This window comes from Bombina bombina, chromosome 1 (assembly GCF_027579735.1).
Source record: "Bombina bombina isolate aBomBom1 chromosome 1, aBomBom1.pri, whole genome shotgun sequence".
Taxonomy (NCBI): Eukaryota; Metazoa; Chordata; class Amphibia; order Anura; family Bombinatoridae; genus Bombina; species Bombina bombina.
In genome coordinates, this window is record NC_069499.1 from 292,173,371 (window position 1) to 292,198,466 (window position 25,096).

Here is a 25,096-nt window from a genome sequence, read left to right on the forward strand (position 1 = left end):
AATCAGGGTATGCCGCCAAATTCTCCCCAAACGTCACAACCTTTAACGCCCACCCAAGCGACGCTGGGTTCTTCAACCGCGTCTAATTCATTTACCCTGCAGGATATGGCTGCAGTTATGTCAACTACCCTTACAGAGGTTTTATCCAAGTTGCCAGTGCTACAGGGCAAACGCAGTAGGACAGAAGTCAATGTGAATACTGAGTCCTCTAATGCTTTATTGGCTATTTCCGATGTACCCTTACAGGGATCTGGAACTTCTGTCTGAGGGGGAACTTTCTGATTCGGGAAGTGTGTTACCTCAGACGGACTCGGACGTCATGTAGATTTAAGCTTGAACACCTCCGCCTGTTCCTTTGGGAGATTTTAGCGACTCTGGATGACTGTGACTCTATTGTGGTACCACCAGAGAAATTGTGTAAAATGGACAAATACTTAGAGGTACCTGCTTACACTGATGTTTTTCCGGTTCCTAAGAGAATTTTGGAGATTATCAAGAGGGAATGGGACAGACCGGGTATACCGTTCTCACCTTCTCCTAATTTTAAGAAAATGTACCCTATATCTGACACTATTCGGGACTCTTGGCAGACGGTCCCTAAGGTGGAGGAAGCTATATCTACCCTGGCTAAGCGTACAACTATTCCTATTGAGGACAGCTGTGCTTTCAAAGATCCTATGGATAAGAAATTGGAGGGCCTTCTAAAAAAGTTATTTATTCATCAGGGTTTCCTTTTACAACCGACAGCCTGCATTGTACCAGTTACCACTGCGGCGGCTTTTTGGTTTGATGCCTTAGAGTCTCTTAAGACTGAGACTCCTTTAGAGGATATTTTAGATAGAATTAAGGCTCTCAAGCTGGCTAATTCTTTTATCACAGATGCCGCCTTTCAAATTGCTAAGTTGGCGGCTAAGAATGCCGGATTTGCCGTTTTAGCGCGTAGAGCGTTGTGGTTAAAATCTTGGTCTGCTGATGTGTCATCTAAGTCAAAGCTTTTGGCTATTCCTTTCAAGGGCAAAACACTATTCGGGCCTGACTTGAAGGAAATAATTTCTGACATTACTGGAATGTAAGGGTCATCTCCTACCTCAGGATAAGACTGCTAAATTGAGGGGTAAACAAAATAATTTTTGTTCCTTTCAAAACTTTAAAGGAGTCCCCTCTTCTTCCTTTTCTTCCGCAAAACAGGAAGGGAATTTTGCTCAGGCCAAGTCCGTCTGGAGACCCAACCAGGCCTGGAACAAGGGTAAACAACCCTAGAAGCCCGCTGCTGCTACCAAGACAGCATGAAGGGGCGGGACCGGATCTAGTAGGGGGCAGACTTTCTCTCTTTGCCCAGGCTAGGGTAAGAGATGTTCAGGACCCCTGGGCACTGGAAATCATCATCCACGGGTATCAACTGGAATTCAAAAATGTTCTCCCAAGGGGGAGATTTCTTCTTTCACGATTGTCTGTAGACCAGATAAAAAGAGAAGGCGTTCTTACGTTGTGTAAAAGACCTCTCTACTATGGGAGTAATTTGTCCCTTTCCAAGACTGGAACAGGGACAGGGGTTTTACTCAAATCTTTTTGTGGTTCCCAAAAAAGAGGGAACGTTCAGACCCATTTTAGATCTCAAAAGTCTAATCAAGTTTCTCAGAGTCCCATCCTTCAAGATGGAGACTATTCGAAACAATTTTACCAATGATCCAGGAGGGTCAATATATGATTACCGTGGACTTGAAGGATGCATACCTTCATATTCCTATTCACAAGGATCATCATCAGTACCTAAGGTTTGCCTTCCTGGACAAACATTTTCAGTTTTTGGCTCTTCCCTTCGGGTTGGCCACAGCACCCAGAATCTTCACGAAGGTTCTAGGGTCCCTTTTGGAGGTTCTCAGGCCGCGAGGCATTGCAGTGGCACCTTATCTGGATAATATTCTGATCCAGGCAACAAATTATCTGACAAAATCTCATACAGACATGGTGTTGTCCTTTCTGAGAACACACGGATGGAAGGTGAATCTAGAGAAAAGTTCACTAATTCCACAGACAAAGGTTCCCTTCTTGGGAACTTTGATAGATTCTATCTCCATGAAGATTTTTCTGACGGAGGTCAGAAAGTCAAAGATTCTAAATACATGCCAAGCACTTCAGTCCAATCCTCGGTCATCGGTGGCTCCAGTGCATGGAGGTAATTGGATTGATGGTGGCGTCAATGGACATCATTCCGTTTGCTCGATTTCATTTCAGACCACTGCAACTGTGCATGCTCGGACAGTGGAATGGGGATTATGCAAATTTATCTCCTCAGATAAATCTGGACCAGGAGACGAGAGACTCTCTTCTTTGGTGGTTGTCGCCGGATCATCTGTCCCAAGGGACGTGTTTCCGCAGACCCTCGTGGGTGATAGTGACCATGGACGCAAGTCTGCTAGGCTGGGGTGCAGTCTGGAATTCCTTGAAGGCTCAGGGTGTTTGGACTCAGGTGGAGTCTCTAGTTCCAATCAATATTCTGGAATTGAGAGCAATATTCAGTGCACTTCAGGCGTGGCCTCATTTAGCTTTGGCCAAATTCATCAGATTCCAGTCGGACAACATCACGACTGTGACTTACATCAATCATCAGGGAGGAACAAGGAGTTCCTTAGCGATGACAGAAGTATCCAAGATAATTCAGTGGGCGGAAGCTCACTCTTGTTATCTGTCCGCAATCTACATCCCAGGAGTGGACAACTGGGAGGCGGATTTTTTGAGCAGACAGACGTTTCATCCGGGGGAATGGGAACTCCATCCGGAAGGTCTTTGCCAACCTGATCCTCAGGTGGGACAGGCCGGAATTGGATCTGATGGCGTCTCATCAGAATGCCAAGCTTCCAAGATACGGATCCAGGTTGAGGGATCCTCAGGCCGAACTGATAGATGCCTTGGCAGTGCCTTGGTCGTTCAACCTAGCTTATGTTTTTCCACCGTTTGCTCTCCTTCCCTTGGTGATTGCTCGGATCAAACAGGAGAGGGCTTCAGTAATTCTAATCGCACCTGCGTGGCCTTGCAGGACTTGGTATGTTGATCTAGTGGACATGTCTTCTCTGCCACCGTGGATGCTTCCATTGAGGCAGGACCTTCTCATTCAGGGACCCTTCCTTTAAAGGGACAAATCTCTGCTTTTACTACACAAACGTTTGGCAGATGTTCCAGACGTTCAGTCTTTTTGTCAGGCGTTGACCAGAATCAAGCCTGTGTTTAGACCAATTGCTCCACCCTGGAGTTTGAATTTAGTTCTTAATGTTCTACAAGGGGTTCCGTTTGAACACATGCATTCCATAGATATTAAGTTGTTATATTGGAAAGTTTTATTTTTGGTTGCTATTTCTTCTGCTCGTAGAGTTTGAGCTTTCAGCGTTACAATGTGACTCGCCTTACCTTATCTTCCATTCTGATAAGGTGGTTTTACATACCAAACTTGGGTTCCTTCCTAAGGTTGTTTCAAATAAGAATATTAATCAGGAAATTGTTGTTCCTTCATTATGTCCTAAGAAGGAGCGTCTGTTACATAACTTGGACGTGGTCCGTGCCTTGAAGTTTTACTTGCAGGCGACTAAAGAATTTCGTCAATCATCTTCATTATTTGTTGTGTTTTCCGGAAAGCGTAGGGGCCAGAAAGCTACAGCTACCTCTCTTTCTTTTTGGCTGAAGAGTATCATCTGTCTGGCATATGAGACTGCTGGACAGCAGCCTCCTGAAAGAGATACGACTCATTCTACTATGGCTGTGGCTTCTTCATGGGCATTTAAAAATGATGCTTCTGTTGAACAGATTTGCAAGGCTGCAACATGGCCGTCTCTTCACACTTTTTCCAAATTTGATACTTTTGCTTCTTCTGAGGCTATTTTTGGGAGAAAAAGGTTCTTCAAGCAGTGGTGCCTTTTGTTTAGGTTCCTGTCTTGTCCCTCCCTTTCATCCGTGTCCTGTAGCTTTGGTATTGTATCTCACAAGTAAGGATGAAATCCGTGGACTCGTATCTTGTAAAAGAAAAGGAAATTTATGCTTACCTGATTAATTTATTTATTTCTCCAACATAGGTGTGTCCGGTCCACGGCGTCATTCTTACTTGTGGGATATTCTCTTCCCCAACAGGAAATGGCAAAGAGCCCAGCAAAGCTGGTCACATGATCCCTCCTAGGCTCCGCCTTCCCCAGTCATTCTCTTTGCCGTTGTACAGGCAACATCTCCACGGAGATGGCTTAGAGTTTTTTAGTGTTTAACTGTAGTTTTTATTATTCAATCAAGAGTTTGTTATTTTAAAATAGTGCTGGTATGTACTATTTACTCTGAAACAGAAAAGAGATGAAGATTTCTGTTTGTAAGAGGAAAATGATTTTAGCAACCGTTACTAAAATCGATGGCTGTTCCACACAGGACTGTTGAGAGGAATTAACTTCAGTTGGGGGAACAGTGAGCAGACTTTTGCTGCTTGAGGTATGACACATTCTAACAAGACGATGTAATGCTGGAAGCTGTCATTTTCCCTATGGGATCCGGTAAGCCATTTTATTACAGACAGTAAATAAGGGCTTCACAAGGGCTTTTTAAGACTGTAGACATTTTCTGGGCTAAATCGATTTATATATAAACATATTTTATACTCCATAGCCTTGAGGAATTATTTTAATCTTGGGAATTTTGTAAAATAACCGGCAGGCACTGTATTGGACACCTTATTCTCTAGGGGCTTTCCCTAATCATAGGCAGAGTCTCATTTTCGCGCCTGTATTGCGCACTTGTTTTTGAGAAGCATGACATGCAGATGCATGTGTGAGGAGCTCTGATACATAGAAAAGACTTTCTGAAGGCGTCATTTGGTATCGTATTCCCCTTTGGGCTTGGTTGGGTCTCAGCAAAGCAGATACCAGGGACTGTAAAGGGGTTAAATATAAAAACGGCTCCGGTTCCGTTATTTTAAGGGTTAAAGCTTCCAAATTTGGTGTGCAATACTTTTAAGGCTTTAAGACACTGTGGTGAAATTTTGGTGAATTTTGAACAATTCCTTCATACTTTTTCGCAATTGCAGTAATAAAGTGTGTTCAGTTTAAAATTTAAAGTGACAGTAACGGTTTTATTTTAAAACGTTTTTTGTACTTTGTTATCAAGTTTATGCCTGTTTAACATGTCTGAACTGCCAGATAGACTGTGTTCTGAATGTGGGGAAGCCAAGGTCCCTTCTCATTTAAATAGATGTGATTTATGTGACACAAAATTTAGAGAAAATGATGCCCAAGATGATTCCTCAAGTGAGGGGAGTAAGCATGGTACTGCATCATCCCCTCCTTCGTCTACACCAGTCTTGCCCACACAAGAGGCCCCTAGTACATCTAGCGCGCCAATACTCCTTACTATGCAACAATTAACGGCTGTAATGGATAATTCTATCAAAAACATTTTAGCCAAAATGCCCACTTATCAGCGAAAGCGCGACTGCTCTGTTTTAGAAAATACTGAAGAGCATGAGGACGCTGATGATATTGTTTCTGAAGGGCCCCTACACCAGTCTGAGGGGGCCAGGGAGGTTTTGTCTGAGGGAGAAATTTCAGATTCAGGGAAAATTTCTCAACAAGCTGAACCTGATGTGATTACATTTAAATTTAAGTTGGAACATCTCCGCGCTCTGCTTAAGGAGGTGTTATCCACTCTGGATGATTGTGAGAATTTGGTCATCCCAGAGAAACTATGTAAAATGGACAAGTTCCTAGAGGTCCCGGGGCCCCCCGAAGCTTTTCCTATACCCAAGCGGGTGGCGGACATTGTAAATAAAGAATGGGAAAGGCCCGGTATACCTTTCGTCCCTCCCCCCATATTTAAAAAATTGTTTCCTATGGTCGACCCCAGAAAGGACTTATGGCAGACAGTTCCCAAGGTCGAGGGGGCGGTTTCTACTCTAAACAAACGCACCACTATACCCATAGAAGATAGTTGTGCTTTCAAAGATCCTATGGATAAAAAATTAGAAGGTTTGCTTAAAAGGGTTACCTTCTACAACCAATTTCATGCATTGTCCCTGTCACTACAGCCGCGTGTTTCTGGTTCGATGAGCTAGAAAAGGCGATCACTAGTAATTCTCCTTCTTATGAGGAGATTATGGACAGAACCCGTGCTCTTAAATTGGCTAATTCTTTCACCCTAGACGCCACTTTGCAATTGGCTAGGTTAGCGGCGAAAAATTCTGGGTTTGCTATTGTGGCGCGCAGAGCGCTTTGGTTAAAATCTTGGTCAGCGGATGCTTCTTCCAAGAACAAATTGCTTAACATTCCTTTCAAGGGGAAAACGCTGTTTGGCCCTGACTTGAAAGAGATTATCTCTGATATCACTGGGGGCAAGGGCCACGCCCTTCCTCAGGATAGGTCTTTCAAGGCCAAAAATAAACCTAATTTTCGTCCCTTTCGTAGAAACGGACCAGCCCCAAGTGCTACGTCCTCTAAGCAAGAGGGTAATACTTCTCAAGCCAAGCCAGCCTGGAGACCAATGCAAGGCTGGAACAAGGGAAAGCAGGCCAAGAAACCTGCCACTGCTACCAAGACAGCATGAGATGTTGGCCCCCGATCCGGGACCGGATCTGGTGGGGGGCAGACTCTCTCTCTTCGCTCAGGCTTGGGCAAGAGATGTTCTGGATCCTTGGGCGCTAGAAATAGTCTCCCAAGGTTATCTTCTGGAATTCAAAGGGCTTCCCCCAAGGGGGAGGTTCCACAGGTCTCAATTGTCTTCAGACCACATAAAAAAACAGGCATTCTTACATTGTGTAGAAGACCTGTTAAAAATGGGAGTGATTCATCCTGTTCCATTAGGAGAACAAGGGATGGGGTTCTACTCCAATCTGTTCGTAGTTCCCAAAAAAGAGGGAACGTTCAGACCAATCTTAGATCTCAAGATCCTAAACAAGTTTCTCAAGGTTCCATCGTTCAAAATGGAAACCATTCGAACAATTCTTCCTTCCATCCAGGAAGGTCAATTCATGACCACGGTGGATTTAAAGGATGCGTATCTACATATTCCTATCCACAAGGAACATCATCGGTTCCTAAGGTTCGCATTCCTGGACAAGCATTACCAGTTCGTGGCACTTCCGTTCGGATTAGCCACTGCTCCAAGGATTTTCACAAAGGTACTAGGGTCCCTTCTAGCGGTGCTAAGACCAAGGGGCATTGCAGTAGTACCTTACTTGGACGACATTCTGATTCAAGCATCGTCCCTTCCTCTAGCAAAGGCTCACACGGACATTGTCCTGGCCTTTCTCAGATCTCACGGATGGAAAGTGAACGTAGAAAAGAGTTCTCTATCTCCGTCAACGAGGGTTCCCTTCTTGGGAACAATAATAGACTCCTTAGAAATGAGGATTTTTCTGACAGAGGCCAGAAAAACAAAACTTCTAAACTCTTGTCAAATACCAGAGATTCACTCCGTTGGTGGCTGTCCCTGGACAACCTGTCACAGGGGATGAGCTTCCGCAGACCAGAGTGGGTCATTGTCACGACCGACGCCAGTCTGATGGGCTGGGGCGCGGTCTGGGGACCCCTGAAAGCTCAGGGTCTTTGGTCTCGGGAAGGATCTCTTCTACCGATAAATATTCTGGAACTGAGAGCGATACTCAATGCTCTCAAGGCTTGGCCTCAGCTAGCAAAGGCCAAGTTCATACGGTTTCAATCAGACAACATGACGACTGTTGCGTACATCAACCATCAGGGGGGAACAAGGAGTTCCCTGGCGATGGAAGAAGTGACCAAAATCATTCAATGGGCGGAGACTCACTCCTGCCACTTGTCTGCAATCCACATCCCAGGAGTGGAAATATGGGAAGCGGATTTTCTGAGTCGTCAGACATTACATCCGGGGGAGTGGGAACTCCATCCGGAAATCTTTGCCCACATTACTCAACTGTGGGGCATTCCAGACATGGATCTGATGGCCTCTCGTCAGAACTTCAAGGTTCCTTGCTACGGGTCCAGATCCAGGGATCCCAAGGCGACTCTAGTAGATGCACTAGTAGCACCTTGGACCTTCAAACTAGCTTATGTATTCCCGCCGTTTCCTCTCATCCCCAGGCTGGTAGCCAGGATCAATCAGGAGAGGGCATCGGTGATCTTGATAGCTCCTGCGTGGCCACGCAGGACTTGGTATGCAGACCTGGTGAATATGTCATCGGCTCCACCATGGAAGCTACCTTTGAGACGAGACCTTCTTGTTCAAGGTCCGTTCGAACATCCGAATCTGGTCTCACTCCAACTGACTGCTTGGAGATTGAACGCTTGATCTTATCAAAGCGAGGGTTCTCAGATTCTGTTATTGATACTCTTGTTCAGGCCAGAAAGCCTGTAACTAGAAAAATTTACCACAAAATATGGAAAAAATATATCTGTTGGTGTGAATCTAAAGGTTTCCCTTGGGACAAGGTAAAAATTCCTAAGATTCTATCCTTTCTTCAAGAAGGATTGGAGAAAGGATTATCTGCAAGTTTCTTGAAGGGACAGATTTCTGCCTTGTCTGTGTTACTTCACAAAAAGCTGGCAGCTGTGCCAGATGTTCAAGCCTTTGTTCAGGCTCTGGTTAGAATCAAGCCTGTTTACAAACCTTTGACTCCTCCCTGGAGTCTCAATTTAGTTCTTTCAGTTCTTCAGGGGGTTCCGTTTGAACCCTTACATTCCGTTGATATTAAGTTATTATCTTGGAAAGTTTTGTTTTTGGTTGCAATTTCTTCTGCTAGAAGAGTTTCAGAGTTATCTGCTCTGCAGTGTTCTCCTCCTTATCTGGTGTTCCATGCAGATAAGGTGGTTTTACGTACTAAACCTGGTTTTCTTCCGAAAGTTGTTTCTAACAAAAACATTAACCAGGAGATAGTCGTGCCTTCTTTGTGTCCGAATCCAGTTTCAAAGAAGGAACGTTTGTTGCACAATTTGGATGTTGTTCGCGCTCTAAAATTCTATTTAGATGCTACAAAGGATTTTAGACAAACATCTTCCTTGTTTGTTGTTTATTCTGGTAAAAGGAGAGGTCAAAAAGCAACTTCTACCTCTCTCTCTTTTTGGATTAAAAGCATCATCAGATTGGCTTATGAGACTGCCGGACGGCAGCCTCCTGAAAGAATCACAGCTCATTCCACTAGGGCTGTGGCTTCCACATGGGCCTTCAAGAACGAGGCTTCTGTTGATCAGATATGTAAGGCAGCGACTTGGTCTTCACTGCACACTTTTACCAAATTTTACAAGTTTGATACTTTTGCTTCTTCTGAGGCTATTTTTGGGAGAAAGGTTTTGCAAGCCGTGGTGCCTTCCATTTAGGTGACCTGATTTGCTCCCTCCCTTCATCCGTGTCCTAAAGCTTTGGTATTGGTTCCCACAAGTAAGGATGACGCCGTGGACCGGACACACCTATGTTGGAGAAAACAGAATTTATGTTTACCTGATAATTTACTTTCTCCAACGGTGTGTCCGGTCCACGGCCCGCCCTGGTTTTTTAATCAGGTCTGATAATTTATTTTCTTTAACTACAGTCACCACGGTATCATATGATTTCTCCTATGCAAATATTCCTCCTTTACGTCGGTCGAATGACTGGGGAAGGCGGAGCCTAGGAGGGATCATGTGACCAGCTTTGCTGGGCTCTTTGCCATTTCCTGTTGGGGAAGAGAATATCCCACAAGTAAGGATGACGCCGTGGACCGGACACACCGTTGGAGAAAGTAATTTATCAGGTAAACATAAATTCTGTTTTTACGATATGACTAGTCCACGGCCCACCCTGTCATTTCTAAGACAGGTATGTACTTATTTTTTAAACTTCAGTCACCTCTGTAACTTTGGCTTCTCCTTTCTCTTCCTAACTTTGGTCGAATGACTGGGGGAGGAGGGGAAGGGAGGAGCTATATATACAGCTCTGCTGTGGTGCTCTTTGCCACTTCCTGCTGGCAGGAGGTTTAATCCCACAAGTAAGGATGAAATCCGTGGACTCGTCATATCGTAAAAGAAATAAATTTAGCAGGTAAGCATAAATTTCCTTTTTAAGCTAAAATTAGCTAATTAAAAATTGCACAAATTATTATTTAAATAAATTTGTTAAATAATACAATTAGTTTGTGCTTTAAGCTAAAAAAAACTGGCACACAAATGAACTGTTCCTATGCCATGATTTGATATTGATAACATAGTAGATAAGAAAGAAGACAAAAAAAACTTCACACATCCTTTTGTCTCTAGTTTTATAATGGCACATTTAGAAATTCTCAGTGTACCCACTGCCTACAGCTAAATAAGCAAGCAGACATTGCAGAACTTAGGTTCCAATGTTGCAAGCTTTGTGCAGCAAAAGTCCTCTACATGGCCCATAAATTGACTGAAGCAAGAACAGATGTATCCTAGCAACACTTCAAAGGAAAAACTGCTACTTTGCCTTTCTATAGAGACCCCATCCTCCTTGTAGGTTTGTGACAGAAAGTAATGGACACTGCAAAAAAAAAGTTAAAACCCTTATGAACCATTATGAATAATACATATTGCAGTGATTTATATTAAGTGTAACCTACTGCTTAGTGCTTTTTACATTGCAAAAAAGAAACCCACTTTTTTTTTTATCGCTTTAAAGTGTGACCTTTTGTCACAAACAGTTATCCTGGAATAAACAGTGCTCCTGGCAACTTTCTATGTGGTCTATGAATATATGTTTGTAATATAATTGTATTACATCTCATGCACCTCCTTTTCAAGAGTATACAGATTCAGTTTGGCTAACTTCTTGTAGTTTAAATCCTTTATTCCCATATTAGTTTTGTATGTAGATTTTCTTTTAAAGATTTCTAGTTTTTTTAACATCCTTGTTTTAATAACTGGTCCCCCTAAGCTTTACGCCATACTATTGATGAGGTATTATTAGACATGTGCATTTGTGAACTTCAGAAGTAAACTAATGTTGAAGATGGTGGCCGCAGGCTGCAACTTTTTTAGCCGGACTTATTCTTGTGAAAGTGCAACGCACTAAAATCTGTGCAAATCCAGATCTTAGTGTGCTGCACTTTCACAAGAAGAAATCTGGCTCAGAAAATTGCAGAATGCAGCTTGCGGCTGCGATCTTCATTTACCCTGAAGCTCACGAATGCACATATATAGATGTTACCACTGATTTATATAGGGAGGCTTTATGCTTTCTTCCCTAGCATTCATGCCCCTTTATAAACATCCTAATATCTTATTTGCATTGGAAGCTGCTTCCTTGCATTGAGCACTACATTTTAGTTTTCCCCATAACCTATAAATCCTTTCCCAGTGTTTTTTTACAAAGTCTTTTCCCATTTAAGTAATATGTAACAGCCTTATTTTTGCTTCCAAAATGTGAAATCACTGCTAAATCTCATCTGGAAGCAACCTGTAGCCTAGCTTTTTGTTGTTGGGCTTCGATCTCAGATGCTTGTTTCTGTACACATTTAGGGATATACTAATAGATTAGAGAGCTGGGTAAGTAGAAAAACAGGTGACACTTTATTGAATAACTATATATTTTCTCTAAGAATAACTGGATATAAGAACATATTTACAATGATTTATAATATAATGCCACCTTTTGTTTTTGAAGAGTATTAAATTGGTATAGCTGTGTAGTACAATGATGGAAAGGAAACACTTTTTTAAAAAAAAAAATTATTTTTATTTGAATACATAACAGAACTTATTGTGCCATACAGATTAGATTGCAATTGAACATAGGAGAAAAGGTATCTGTACAAATATAGCAGGGGTGGGCAGACTTTTGTAAGGCAAGGGCTACCGCTAATTTTATTCCAAGTGACGTGGTCACCTAACTAAAAACAAACATTCCAGTTGCTGGCTGAAAATTGTATTTTTGCCACAAATAGGACCTGCTGGCTGAAAATGGTATTTTTGCTACAAATAATACAGCTTTAAAGATCAGCTGCGCTATTTAATAATAAATGCAGCTGTGCTCTTTACTGACTGTGAGAGCTCTCTTTACATCACACTGGGACCATCAAGCAACCTTATCTGTGTACCGCGCCTGCGTATGAATAAGTAGTCTCACAATCAAGACGGCTCAAGTCTAGGGCTAGCGGAGTTGTCAAGCCTGGAACATATGGGAAACCCACAGCTCAGGTACAACAATGACAATGAACTATTCTCAGCCAATCATAGACAGACTCATTCTACAAAGTAATTTTATTGGCTGGACGCTATGTCAGGTTGATTAGGGGGCAGGTTCTGTTGGCTGCTCTCCATCCGTCTGTTACTAGCTGAAGACTACTGCAGATAGTTGTGAAAGCGGCAGGACCTGCAGGCTCTGTACCGCCTTACACAGCAACCAGAGACTGGTATAGCAGCAACAGCCCTGACCTGCATAACCTGGTGACAACAAATTCTGGGCACAGACGTCTGCAGAAACTAGCACAGTATAGCTAATATTAGTGTGTCAGAGAAAGTATCGGAGAGCAGCATCAAAGCCTGGTACAGAGTAAGTAAAAGAACCTGAGGGGGAGTAACAGACCCTGGGGAAAAAAACAACAACAGACCATTCACCCAGCAGAGCCTGGTGACAAGTAACAGAGGACAGAACTAGAAAGTAGCAGCAGAATATCAGACAGAGCAAGACCTGGAACTGCCAAACCCAGGGATACCGAGCAGCATCTCAGCCTGGCGCATGAAGAGTCTGTACTGTGGACTTACCGCTCTTGAGACAAAAAGTAGGAGAGTTTGGGACAGGCAGTAACCAAAGCTGGGGCAGCGAGTTCAGCTACAGCCACGTCGCGCATGCTGAAGTACACATACAACCATCATAGACTCATAGCCGAAGTTTGCATATGAGAAACATTTTTCATACATCTACGGTGGCGAGGCTCTTCACTTAGAATCTAGATGTGTGAGAAATATTTCTCTTATTATGCAGACTTTTTAAATTTTCCAGGCGGTCACCTCAAATTTCACTTGCGGTCCACTGGTAGACCGCGATCTACCTCTTGCCCACCACTGAAATATAGCATAAATATCATCCTCAAACTCTGAAAAAATAGCCATGTATTTTTTTTAATTCATACAATTGAATTTAAATGAAGGCCGACTTATTTTCAGCCATCTGACATAGATTTACCACACTCTGATCTTTTACAGTATTGCTCTCTAGTTTCTTGATTTTAGGCTAAATAGATACTTTGGTTATCTTCCTTTTTTCCACCATAAATCTTTTATAGTTTTAACTCATATTTTGTAGTGTAATCATTCTGTATATTGGTCTTGTTTTTAATTGGTTTTATTTTTTAAAAGAAGTGCATTTATTGTTTGATTTTGTTGATTCAGATAGAGCATGCAATTTTAAGCAACTTTCTAATTTATTCATATTATCAATTTTTCTTCATTCTCTTGCTATCTTTATATAAAAAAGAAGGCATCTAAGCTTTTTTTCTTGGTTCAGACCTCTGGACAGCAGTTTTTGATTGGTGGATGAATTTATCCACCAATCAGCAAGGACAACCTAGGTTGTTCACCAAAAATGGGCCGGCATCTAAACTTACAGTCTTGCATTTCAAATAAAGATTCCAAGAGAATGAAGAAAATTTGATAATAGGAGTAAGTTGCTTAAAATGTCATGCTCTATCTGAATCACGAAAGAAAAAATTTGGGTACAGTGTCCCTTTAAAATACTAGAAATATGAAATATATTCCTAGATATGTAATACTGCATACACTTTTTTTTTTTTTTGCTTATGTCTGTTTTAAAGAACTTCTTTATTCCACATTATCATGGCTTGGCCATGCTACAGAACAAGAGATATTTCTTCTTAAAGACACGATGAATCCACGGATCATCTTCATTACTTATGGGATATTCACTTCCTGGTCAGCAGGAAGAGGCAAAGAGCACCACAGCAGAGCTGTTAAATAGCTCCTTCCTTGCCTCCCACTCCAGTCATTCTTTTTGCCTTTCGTTAGTGATAGGAGGCAGGTAAAGTGAGGTGTTAGTTTAGATTCTTCAATCAAGAGTTTTTTGTTTTATGAGTAGTGCCAGAGAGTGCTACTTTGTTCTGGGGTGTAGCCTAGTCCATATCAGTCTCTACAGTAGAGCTCTGGTGGCTTTAGAGCTATGGGAACTGGTGGGACATAATTCTCACTGCGCCTTCCATTTCTTTCATGTAATTAGCAAGAGTCCATGAGCTAGTGACGTATGGGATATACATTCCTACCAGGAGGGGCAAAGTTTCCCAAACCTCAAAATGCCTATAAATACACCCCTCACCACACCCACAAATCAGTTTTACAAACTTTGCCTCCTATGGAGGTGGTGAAGTAAGTTTGTGCTCTATCCTGCCTTTTGTTCAGCAAGGGCATTATATGTCCACAATAGATTTACAGGATGCATATCTGCATATTCCGATTCATCCAGATCACTATCAGTTTCTGAGATTCTCTTTCCTAGACAAGCATTACCAGTTTGTGGCTCTGCCGTTTGGCCTAGCAACAGCTCCAAGAATTTTTACAAAGGTTCTCGGTGCCCTTCTGTCTGTAATCAGAGAACAGGGTATTGTGGTATTTCCTTATTTGGACGATATCTTGGTACTTGCTCAGTCTTCACATTTAGCAGAATCTCATACGAATCGACTTGTGTTGTTTCTTCGAGATCATGGTTGGAGGATCAATTTACCGAAAAGTTCATTGATTCCTCAGACAAGGGTAACCTTTTTAGGTTTTCAGATAGATTCAGTGTCCATGACTCTGTCTCTGACAGACAAGAGACGTCTAAAATTGATCTCAGCCTGTCGAATCCTTCAGTCTCCATCATTCCCTTCGGTAGCCTTATGCATGGAAATTCTAGGTCTTATGACTGCTGCATCGGACGCAATCCCCTTTGCTCGTTTTCACATGCGACCTCTTCAGCTCTGTATGCTGAATCAGTGGTGCAGGGATTACACAAAGATATCTCAATTAATATCTTTAAAACCGATTGTACGACACTCTCTGACATGGTGGACGGATCACCATCGTTTAGTTCAGGGGGCTTCTTTTGTTCTTCCGACCTGGACTGTAATTTCAACAGATGCAAGTCTGACAGGTTGGGGAGCTGTTTGGGGGTCTCTGACAGCACAAGGGGTTTGGGAATCTCAGGAGGTGAGATTACCAATAAATATTTTGGAACTCTGTGCAATTTTCAGAGCTCTTCAGTCATGGCCTCTTCTAAAGAGAGAATCGTTCATTTGTTTTCAGACAGACAATGTCACAACTGTGGCATATATCAATCATTAAGGAGGGACTCACAGTCCTCTGGCTATGAAAGAAGTATCTCGAATACTGGTATGGGCGGAATCCAGCTCCTGTCTAATTTCTGCGGTTCATATCCCGGGTATAGACAATTGGGAAGCGGATTATCTCAGTCGCCAAACGTTACATCCGGGCGAATGGTCTCTTCAACCAGAGGTATTTCTTCAGATTGTTCAAATATGGGGACTTCCAGAAATAGATCTGATGGCTTCTCATCTAAACAAGAAACTTCCCAGGTATCTGTCCAGATCCAGGGATCCTCAGGCGGAAGCAGTGGATGCGTTGTCACTTCCTTGGAAGTATCATCCTGCCTATATCTTTCCGCCTCTAGTTCTTCTTCCAAGAGTAATCTCCAAGATTCTGAAGGAAAGCTTGTTTGTTCTGCTGGTGGCTCCAGCATGGCCTCACAGGTTTTGGTATGCGGATCTTGTCTGGATGGCCTCTTGCCAACCGTGGACTCTTCCGTTAAGACCAGACCTTCTGTCACAAGGTCCTTTTTTCCATCAGGATCTCAAATCCTTAAATTTGAAGGTATGGAGATTGAACGCTTGATTCTTGATCAAAGAGGTTTCTCTGACTCTGTGATTAATACTATGTTACAGGCTCGTAAATCTGTATCTAGGAAGATATATTATCGAGTCTGGAAGACTTACATTTCTTGGTGTCTTTCTCATCATTTTTCCTGGCATTCTTTTAGAATTCCGAGAATTTTACAGTTTCTTCAGGATGGTTTGGATAAAGGTTTGTCTGCAAGTTCCTTGAAAGGACAAATCTCTGCTCTTTCTGTTCTTTTTCACAGAAAGATTGCTAATCTTCCTGATATTCATTGTTTTGTACAAGCTTTGGTTCGTATAAAACCTGTTATTAAGTCAATTTCTCCTCCTTGGAGTTTGAATTTGGTTCTGGGGGCTCTTCAAGCTCCTCCGTTTGAACCTATGCATTCATTGGACATTAAATTACTTTCTTGGAAAGTTTTGTTTCTTTTGGCCATCTCTTCTGCTAGAAGAGTTTCTGAATTATCTGCTCTTTCTTGTGAGTCTCCTTTTCTGATTTTTCATCAGGATAAAGCGGTGTTGCGAACTTCTTTTAAATTTTGACCTAAGGTTGTGAATTCTAACAACATTAGTAGAGAAATTTGTGGTTCCTTAATTGTGTCCTAATCCTAAGAATTCTAAGGAGAGATCATTGCATTCTTTGGATGTAGTTAGAGCTTTGAAATATTATGTTGAAGCTACTAAGAATTTCCGAAAGACTTCTAGTCTATTTGTTATCTTTTCTGGTTCTAGGAAAGGTCAGAAGGCCTCTGCCATTTCTTTGGCATCTTGGTTGAAATCTTTAATTCATCATGCTTATGTCGAGTCGGGTAAAACTCCGCCTCAAAGGATTACAGCTCATTCTACTAGGTCAGTTTCTACTTCCTGGGCGTTTAGGAATGAAGCTTCGGTTGTCAGATTTGCAAAGCAAGCAACCTGGTCTTCTTTGCATACTTTTACTAAATTCTACCATTTTGATATGTTTTCTTCTTCTGAAGCAGTTTTTGGTAGAAAAGTACTTCAGGCAGCTGTTTCAGTTTGATTCTTCTGCTTATAATTTCAGTTTTTTTCATTATAAGATTTAAACTTTATTTTGGGTGTGGATTATTTTCAGCGGAATTGGCTGTCTTTATTTTATCCCTCCCTCTCTAGTGACTCTTGCGTGGAAGATCCACATCTTGGGTAGTCATTATCCCATACGTCACTAGCTCATGGACTCTTGCTAATTACATGAAAGAAAACATAGTTTATGTAAGAACTTACCTGATAAATTAATTTCTTTCATATTAGCAAGAGTCCATGAGGCCCACCCTTTTTGTGGTGGTTATGATTTTTTGTATAAAGCACAATTATTCCAATTCCTTATTTTTTATGCTTTCGCACTTTTGTCTTATCACCCCACTTCTTGGCTATGCGTTAAACTGATTTGTGGGTGTGGTGAGGGGTGTATTTATAGGCATTTTGAGGTTTGGGAAACTTTGCCCCTCCTGGTAGGAATGTATATCCCATACGTCACTAGCTCATGGACTCTTGCTAATATGAAAGAAATGAATTTATCAGGTAAGTTCTTACATAAATTATGTTTTTCAGCTGCCCCATATCCTTCAGCCTGAGATTATTAATGACTCAGCATTGCTTATCTCTCTGTCAGGGTTTTTTTTTTTTTTTTTTTTTGCTATGTGCTGCTGGCAGCCATTTTACTCACCTCTCTTCCTGACTATGGTGCATTGTGGGGGATGCTGCTCATTTCCTGCACTTCCTTTTATGGCCAGACTGGTGTGCATCATCTATGTGAGACAGGACGCAGTCTCAGAATTGTGATGTCATCACTTATTATTTAAAGGGCCTCTGTTCAGTATGTTTTGCCTTTGCGTTGTCTCAGACCTGTTTGTGAGAGTTCCTGTGTATTACCTGGCTGCCTGACGTCCTTCCTGGTTCCTGATCCCTGGCTTGTTCCTGACTCCGCTGTTTTCCTTGTTCCTGATTCCGGCTCGTCTGACTATTCCCTTTTGGCTCCTGATTCGGCTCGTCTGACTACCAGCTCTGGTTTTGACTCCTGGCTTGTTATTTGACTTGTGGACTTTTTATTATTTTTTGCTATTAATAAAGGTGTGATTATTTTTGCACTTCTCGTCTCAGTCTGATTCCTGGCACCCTGACACTCTCAGGCCAATGTGAGGGAGAGGACCTCTCAAGCTTGGGAACTGCCCTACTGCCAGGCAGTGTTTGAGGTAAGTGCTGCCTTTTTCTGGGATCTAAGGAGTCTCGGTGTTTGTTTCATTAGCACTACGGTACATAAGGGGTTAATGGTATACCTATCTTACTTAGGCAGTGATTAGGTGCAGGCACTGGGACTGGAGTTATGTTTCTAAGTTTATTTTCACTAAAATGGAGGGCTCTGGTGGTTTCACTTTAGTTTTTTCCCTGAGAGGGAAGCAGAGACTTGCAGCACACCCATGAAGCGCGGGGACTTCCTGTTTTTTGGAGCCTCTGCTTGTAGCACTATTTCCAAGCAGTTGCAGGTCTTCAGATGTGCTGTACTGTGGTTTATCTGGTCTAGAGCAGCATGTAGAATACTTTTCATGCGCTTTTAGCACAGATGCGGTCCTAGTTCGGTTTTTCTGGCAGGTTGCAGTAACGAATCGTTAATACAAGGGATCCGGTAGCATTGGTTAAGGTAGGAACACCTCAGCAGGTTGCTGCGGTGCAGAGGTTTAATTATTGCTTAAATTTTCTAACCGTTTTGTAACTACAGCAAAATTAGCAGTTTGTCAAGAGAAAGAAAAATCGTTTAAATTTAAAGAGACAGTAACAGTTTTTGATAATTTTATTTTATTGTTATTCCTAGTATTTTTTCTGCTCAATAACAATATTTTATGTAAAAAAATGGACCAAGATGAGGTGCAAGCTGTTACATGTGCTTTATGTCTTGATGCAAATGTGGAACCACCAATCCCTTTCTGTCCTGCATGTATTGAAAGGACTGTGAATTTTAGGGATAATTTTTTGCTGAGCCAATCTCCTCTCAGACAGATGTTGTCCAAGAGTCCTCTGATGAGGGTCAATTTCTGCAGCAACTTTCTCCCCAAGTGTCCCAAAAATTATCGCCCTCACCAGCAGTGCCCTGCACGTCTACTGTAGTTCCTTCTGGAATTTCACTACAGGACATAGCTTCTCTTATGTCTACTACTATCTCTGATGCTCTGTCTGCCTTTCCAATGTTGCAGGGCCATCGCAAGAGAAAGTAAATTTCTGCAGTTAGCGAGGTTTTTGATCCTGTGGTAGTTATCTCAGAAGTCTGTTCTCACAGATCTGAGGAAGAGGTTCCTGCTCTGGCATATGAAGGAGAAATCTCAAATTCGGAGGAGGTGTTACCTTTGACCGACTCAGAAGTGGTATCTTTTTCAGGTTTAAACTGGAACATCTTCGTCTCTTACTTAGAGAGGTTTTAATTACCCTAGATGATAGTGACTCCACAGTGATGGTCGTCCCCCCAAAGTCTAGCAAATTAGACAGATATTATGAGGTACCTTCCTTTACAGATGTTTTTCCAGTTCCTAAGAAGGCCTCTGAAATTATTAATAGAGAATTGGAGAGACCTGGTATTCCTTTCTCTCCTCCTATTTTCAAGAAGATGTTTCCTATAGCTGACTCAGTTAAAGAAGTTTGGCAAACTGTTCCTAAGGTAGAAGGAGCTGTTTCAACCTTGGCTAAGAGAACTACTATCCCTATAGAGAATAGCTGTGCTTTTATAGATCCGATGGACAAAATATTAGAGGGTCTACTCCAGAGAATTTATGTTCACCAGGGTATGCAGTGGCAACCGGCGGTCTGTATAACTGCCGTCACGAGTGCGGCAGCCTACTGGTTTGATGCTCTGGCTGATGCCCTCAGGCGAGAAACTCCCTTGGACAAGATCCAGGACAGGATAAAGGCTCTTAAGTTATCTAATGCCTTTATCTCGGATGTCACCCTTCAAGTTATTAAGTTGTGGGCCAAAATTTCAAGCTTCTCTATCTTGGCTCGCAGGGCCTTATGGCTGAAACCTTGGTCTGCGGACGTTTCATCTAAGTCAAAGCTTCTAGCTATCCCTTACAAGGGGAAGACCCTGCTTAGTCCTGAGCTGAAAGAGATTATTTCTGACATTACAGGAGGTAAGGGTCACCTCCCTCAGGACAAAAAGATTAAGCAGAAAGGAAGACAAAGTAATTTTCGTTCCTTTCGCAACTTCAAGGGATTCTCTTCCTCTTCTCCCTCAACTAAGCAGGGGAGTGGGAACTTCATCCGGACGTGTTCTCCAGTCTGATCCTCAAATGTGGTCAGCCGGAGTTGGATCTCATGGCATCCAGGCAGAATGACAATCTTCCCAGGTAGGGGTCAAGATCCAGAGATCCTCAGGCGGAGCTGTTAGATGCTCTGGCGGCCCCTTGGTCCTTCAATATAACATATCTGTTTCCTCCGTTTGCTCTCCTTCCGCGAGTGATTGCCCAGATCAAACAGGAAAGGGCTTCAGTGATTCTCATAGCACCGGCCTGGCCTCGCAGGATCTGGTATGCAGACCTGGTGGATATGTAGTCTCTACCTCCTTGGAGGCTTCCGCTTCGAAAGGATCTTCTGTGTCAGGGACCCTTCCATCATCCAAATCTAGATTCTCTGAAGCGGACTACTTGGAGATTGAACGGTTGATTCTAGCCAAGCGAGGTTTTTCTGACTCAGTCATAGACACTTTGATTCAGGCTCGTAAGCCTGTCACTAGAAAGATTTATCACAAGATTTGGTGTAAATACCTTTATTGGTGTGAATCCAAGGGCTACTCCTGGAGTAGAGTTAGGATTCCTAGGATTTTATCTTTTCCCCAGGAAGGATTGGAGAAAGGATTATCTACAAGTTCTTTTAAAGGGTCAAATTTCAGCATTATCTATCCTGTTACACAAGCGTCTAGCTGATGTCCCTGATGTTCAGTCTTTTTGTCAGGCCTTAACCAGAATTAGGCCTGTGTTTAGACCAGTTACTCCTCCATGGAGTCTTAATTTAGTTCTCAAGGTTCTTCAAGGGGTTCCGTTTGAACCTATGCATTCCTTAGATATCAAGTTGTTATCTTGAAAGGTTTTATTTTTGGTAGCGATTTCTTCTGCTCGTAGAACTTTCAGCATTACAATGTTAGCCCCCTTACCTTATTTTTCATGCAGATAAGGTTGTCTTACGTAAGAAATTTGGATTTCTTCCCAAGGTTGTTTCTGATCGGAACATTAATCAGGAAATTGTTGTACCTTCCTTGTGTCCTAATCCTTTCTTCTAAGAAGGAGAGGCTCTTACACAATTTGGATGTAGTTCGTGCTTTAAAGTTTTATTTACAGGCGACTAAAGACTTTTGCCAGTTTTCCTCTTTGTTTGTGGTATTTTCAGGCAAACGTAGGGGACAGAAAGCTACTGCTGTTTCTCTTTCTTTTTGGCTGAAGAGTATTATACGTTTGGCTTACGAAACTGCTGGACAGCAGCCTCCTGAGAGGATTACGACTCATTCCACTAGGGCTGTTGCTTCCTCATGGGCATTCAAAAATGAAGCTTCTGTGGAACAGATTTGCAAGGCTGCAACTTGGTCTTTTACAAATTTGATACTTTTGCCTCGGCTGAGGCGGCTTTTGGGAGAAAGGTTCTTCATGCAGTGGTGCCTTCCGTTTAGTTATCCTGTCTTGTCCCTCCCGTATCATCCGTGTACTCTAGCTTGGGTATTGGATCCCATAAGTAATGAAGATGATCTGTGGACTCATCGTGTCTTTAAGAAGAAAAGAAAATGTATGCTTACCTGATAAATTTATTTCTTCTTAGACACAATGAGTCCACGGCCCGCCCTGTCATTTTTAGACAGGATGTTTTTTATTGTAAACTTCAGTCACCTCTGCACCTTGACTTTTCCTTTCTCTTCCTAACTTCGGTCGAATGACTGGAGTGGGAGGGAAGGGAGGAGCTATTTAACAGCTCTGCTGTGGTACTCTTTGCCTCTTCCTGCTGACCAGGAAGTGAATATCCCATAAGTAATAAGATGATCCGTGGACTCATCGTGTCTAAGAAGAAAAAAATGTAACAGGTAAGCATAAATTTTCTTTTTCTTCATTTTACTGCAGCACACTGAAAATACTTCATGCTGAAAGTTCCTTTATTTGCCTGGAGCGTATGCTGCGCAGAGCGCCTCAGGCTACCCACGGGAGAACGCTATTTTATCAGTGAGGTGATGTTTGCCAATAGCGTGCTAGCCATAGAGCGTAATGCCATCTGGGCTATTGGCTAAGAGGTGGAAATGTCACCTCATTAAAAAAAAAAGCGTTGTGCCGTGGGAGACCTGAGGTGCTCAGTGCAGCATACGCTGCAGGCAAATAGAGAAACTTTCAGCATAAAGTATTTTATACTTCATGACGGATAGTCCCCATTATTTGTAGCGCTGGTAAATCCTAGCATTTGAAAAACACTAGGATTTACCATCACTTTGAGTTACTATACGGTTACAAACATTGCTTACCTTTTCTGATTGCTATTTTTATGCAGTAGTTCTCTGTGTCCTCCAACGCTGGGATAGCTAATTACACTTTGATAACTTGTTTAATTCAGCCTAGTTTATGAAGTTTCCTCAGCTATAAACTTCCCTCCTCATCTCCTTTTTTTTCCCTCTACTATTTTTGTGTCTGTATTGTCTTATGTTTTGGTGTATTTTAGAGACTGCTAATTTTTCATTTAATTGTATCTGTGGCAAGGCACTTTCTAGTTTTCATGATTTTAAATGAAATATTAGTCATAACGTGATTATATTTTTCCTTTAGGGTTACAGCAGAAGTAAAAAATAATGCATCTAACACAGTGGTATGTAAAGTTCAGGGTGAGTGGAACAGTGTCCTGGAATTTACATACAGCAGCGGGGAGACAAGATGTGTTGACCTCGCTAAGCTTCCCGTCACAAGAAAGAGAGTTCGACCTGTGGAGAAGCAAGGGCTCTTTGAATCTCGGTGAGCTATGTATATGCATGCATGACATATTTAACATATGCCGCAATTTACTTGTGCTTTGTTTACATTCCATCTTTGTGTGGTTTTTTCTCCAACATAGGTGTGTCCGGTCCACGGCGTCATCCTTACTTGTGGGATATTCTCTTCCCCAACAGGAAATGGCAAAGAGCCCAGCAAAGCTGGTCACATGATCCCTCCTAGGCTCCGCCTACCCCAGTCATTCTCTTTGCCGTTGTACAGGCAACATCTCCACGGAGATGGCTTAGAGTTTTTTAGTGTTTAACTGTAGTTTTTATTATTCAATCAAGAGTTTGTTATTTTGAAATAGTGCCGGTATGTACTATTTACTCAGAAACAGAAAAGAGATGAAGATTTCTGTTTGTATGAGGAAAATGATTTTAGCAACCGTCACTAAAATCCATGGCTGTTCCACACAGGACTGTTGAGAGCAATTAACTTCAGTTGGGGGAACAGTGAGCAGTCTCTTGCTGCTTGAGGTATGACACATTCTAACAAGACGATGTAATGCTGGAAGCTGTCATTTTCCCTATGGGATCCGGTAAGCCATGTTTATTAAGATCGTAAATAAGGGCTTCACAAGGGCTTATTAAGACTGTAGACTTTTTCTGGGCTAAATCGATTCATTATTAACACATATTTAGCCTTGAGGAATCATTTATTCTTGGGCTTTCCCAAATCATAGGCAGAGCCTCATTTTCGCGCCGGTGTTGCGCACTTGTTTTTGAGAGGCATGACATGCAGTCGCATGTGAGAGGAGCTCTGATACTTAGAAAAGACTTTCTGAAGGCGTCATTTGGTATCGTATTCCCCTTTGGGCTTGGTTGGGTCTCAGCAAAGCAGATACCAGGGACTGTAAAGGGGTTAAAGTTAAAAACGGCTCCGGTTCCGTTGTTTTAAGGGTTAAAGCTTCCAAATTTGGTGTGCAATACTTTTAAGGCTTTAAGACACTGTGGTGAAAATTTGGTGAATTTTGAACAATTCCTTCATGTTTTTTCGCAATTGCAGTAATAAAGTGTGTTCAGTTTAAAATTTAAAGTGACAGTAACGGTTTTATTTTAAAACGTTTTTTGTACTTTGTTATCAAGTTTATGCCTGTTTAACATGTCTGAACTACCAGATAGACTGTGTTCTGAATGTGGGGAAGCCAGAATTCCTATTCATTTAAATAAATGTGATTTATGTGACAATGACAATGATGCCCAAGATGATTCCTCAAGTGAGGGGAGTAAGCATGGTACTGCATCATTCCCTCCTTCGTCTACTCGAGTCTTGCCCACTCAGGAGGCCCCTAGTACATCTAGCGCGCCAATACTCCTTACTATGCAACAATTAACGGCTGTAATGGATAATTCTGTCAAAAACATTTTAGCCAAAATGAACACTTATCAGCGTAAGCGCGACTGCTCTGTTTTAGATACTGAAGAGCATGACGACGCTGATAATAATGGTTCTGAAGGGCCCCTAACCCAGTCTGATGGGGCCAGGGAGGTTTTGTCTGAGGGAGAAATTACTGATTCAGGGAACATTTCTCAACAAGCTGAACCTGTTGTGATTACGTTTAAATTTAAGTTGGAACATCTCCGCATTCTGCTTAAGGAGGTATTATCCACTCTGGATGATTGTGACAAGTTGGTCATCCCAGAGAAACTATGTAAAATGGACAAGTTCCTAGAGGTCCCGGGGCTCCCAGAAGCTTTTCCTATACCCAAGCGGGTGGCGGACATTGTTAATAAAGAATGGGAAAGGCCCGGTATTCCTTTCGTCCCTCCCCCCATATTTAAAAAATTGTTTCCTATGGTCGACCCCAGAAAGGACTTATGGCAGACAGTCCCCAAGGTCGAGGGAGCGGTTTCCACTTTAAACAAACGCACCACTATACCCATAGAGGATAGTTGTGCTTTCAAAGATCCTATGGATAAAAAATTAGAAGGTTTACTTAAAAAATTGTTTGTTCAGCAGGGTTACCTTCTACAACCAATTTCATGCATTGTCCCTGTAGCTACAGCCGCATGTTTCTGGTTCGATGAGCTGATAAAGGCGGTCGATAGTGATTCTCCTCCTTATGAGGAGATTATGGACAGAATCAATGCTCTCAAATTGGCTAATTCTTTCACCCTAGACGCCACTTTGCAATTGGCTAGGTTAGCGGCTAAGAATTCTGGGTTTGCTATTGTGGCGCGCAGAGCGCTTTGGTTGAAATCTTGGTCAGCTGATGCGTCTTCCAAGAACAAGCTACTTAACATTCCTTTCAAGGGGAAAACGCTGTTTG

The 25,096-nt window shown here is 42.2% G+C and overlaps 1 protein-coding gene across 2 annotated transcripts in view; it reads left to right on the forward strand.

Annotated features, from left to right (window-relative positions):
* OSBPL11 (oxysterol binding protein like 11) overlaps positions 1–25,096 on the forward strand; it is a 223,330-nt gene that overhangs the window by 117,214 nt on the left and 81,020 nt on the right. For both annotated transcript variants that reach the window (XM_053698047.1, XM_053698048.1), the window contains one exon: positions 22,624–22,806. In XM_053698047.1, the coding sequence (XP_053554022.1) occupies positions 22,624–22,806 (183 nt within the window). The remainder of the gene's footprint in view (positions 1–22,623; positions 22,807–25,096) is intronic.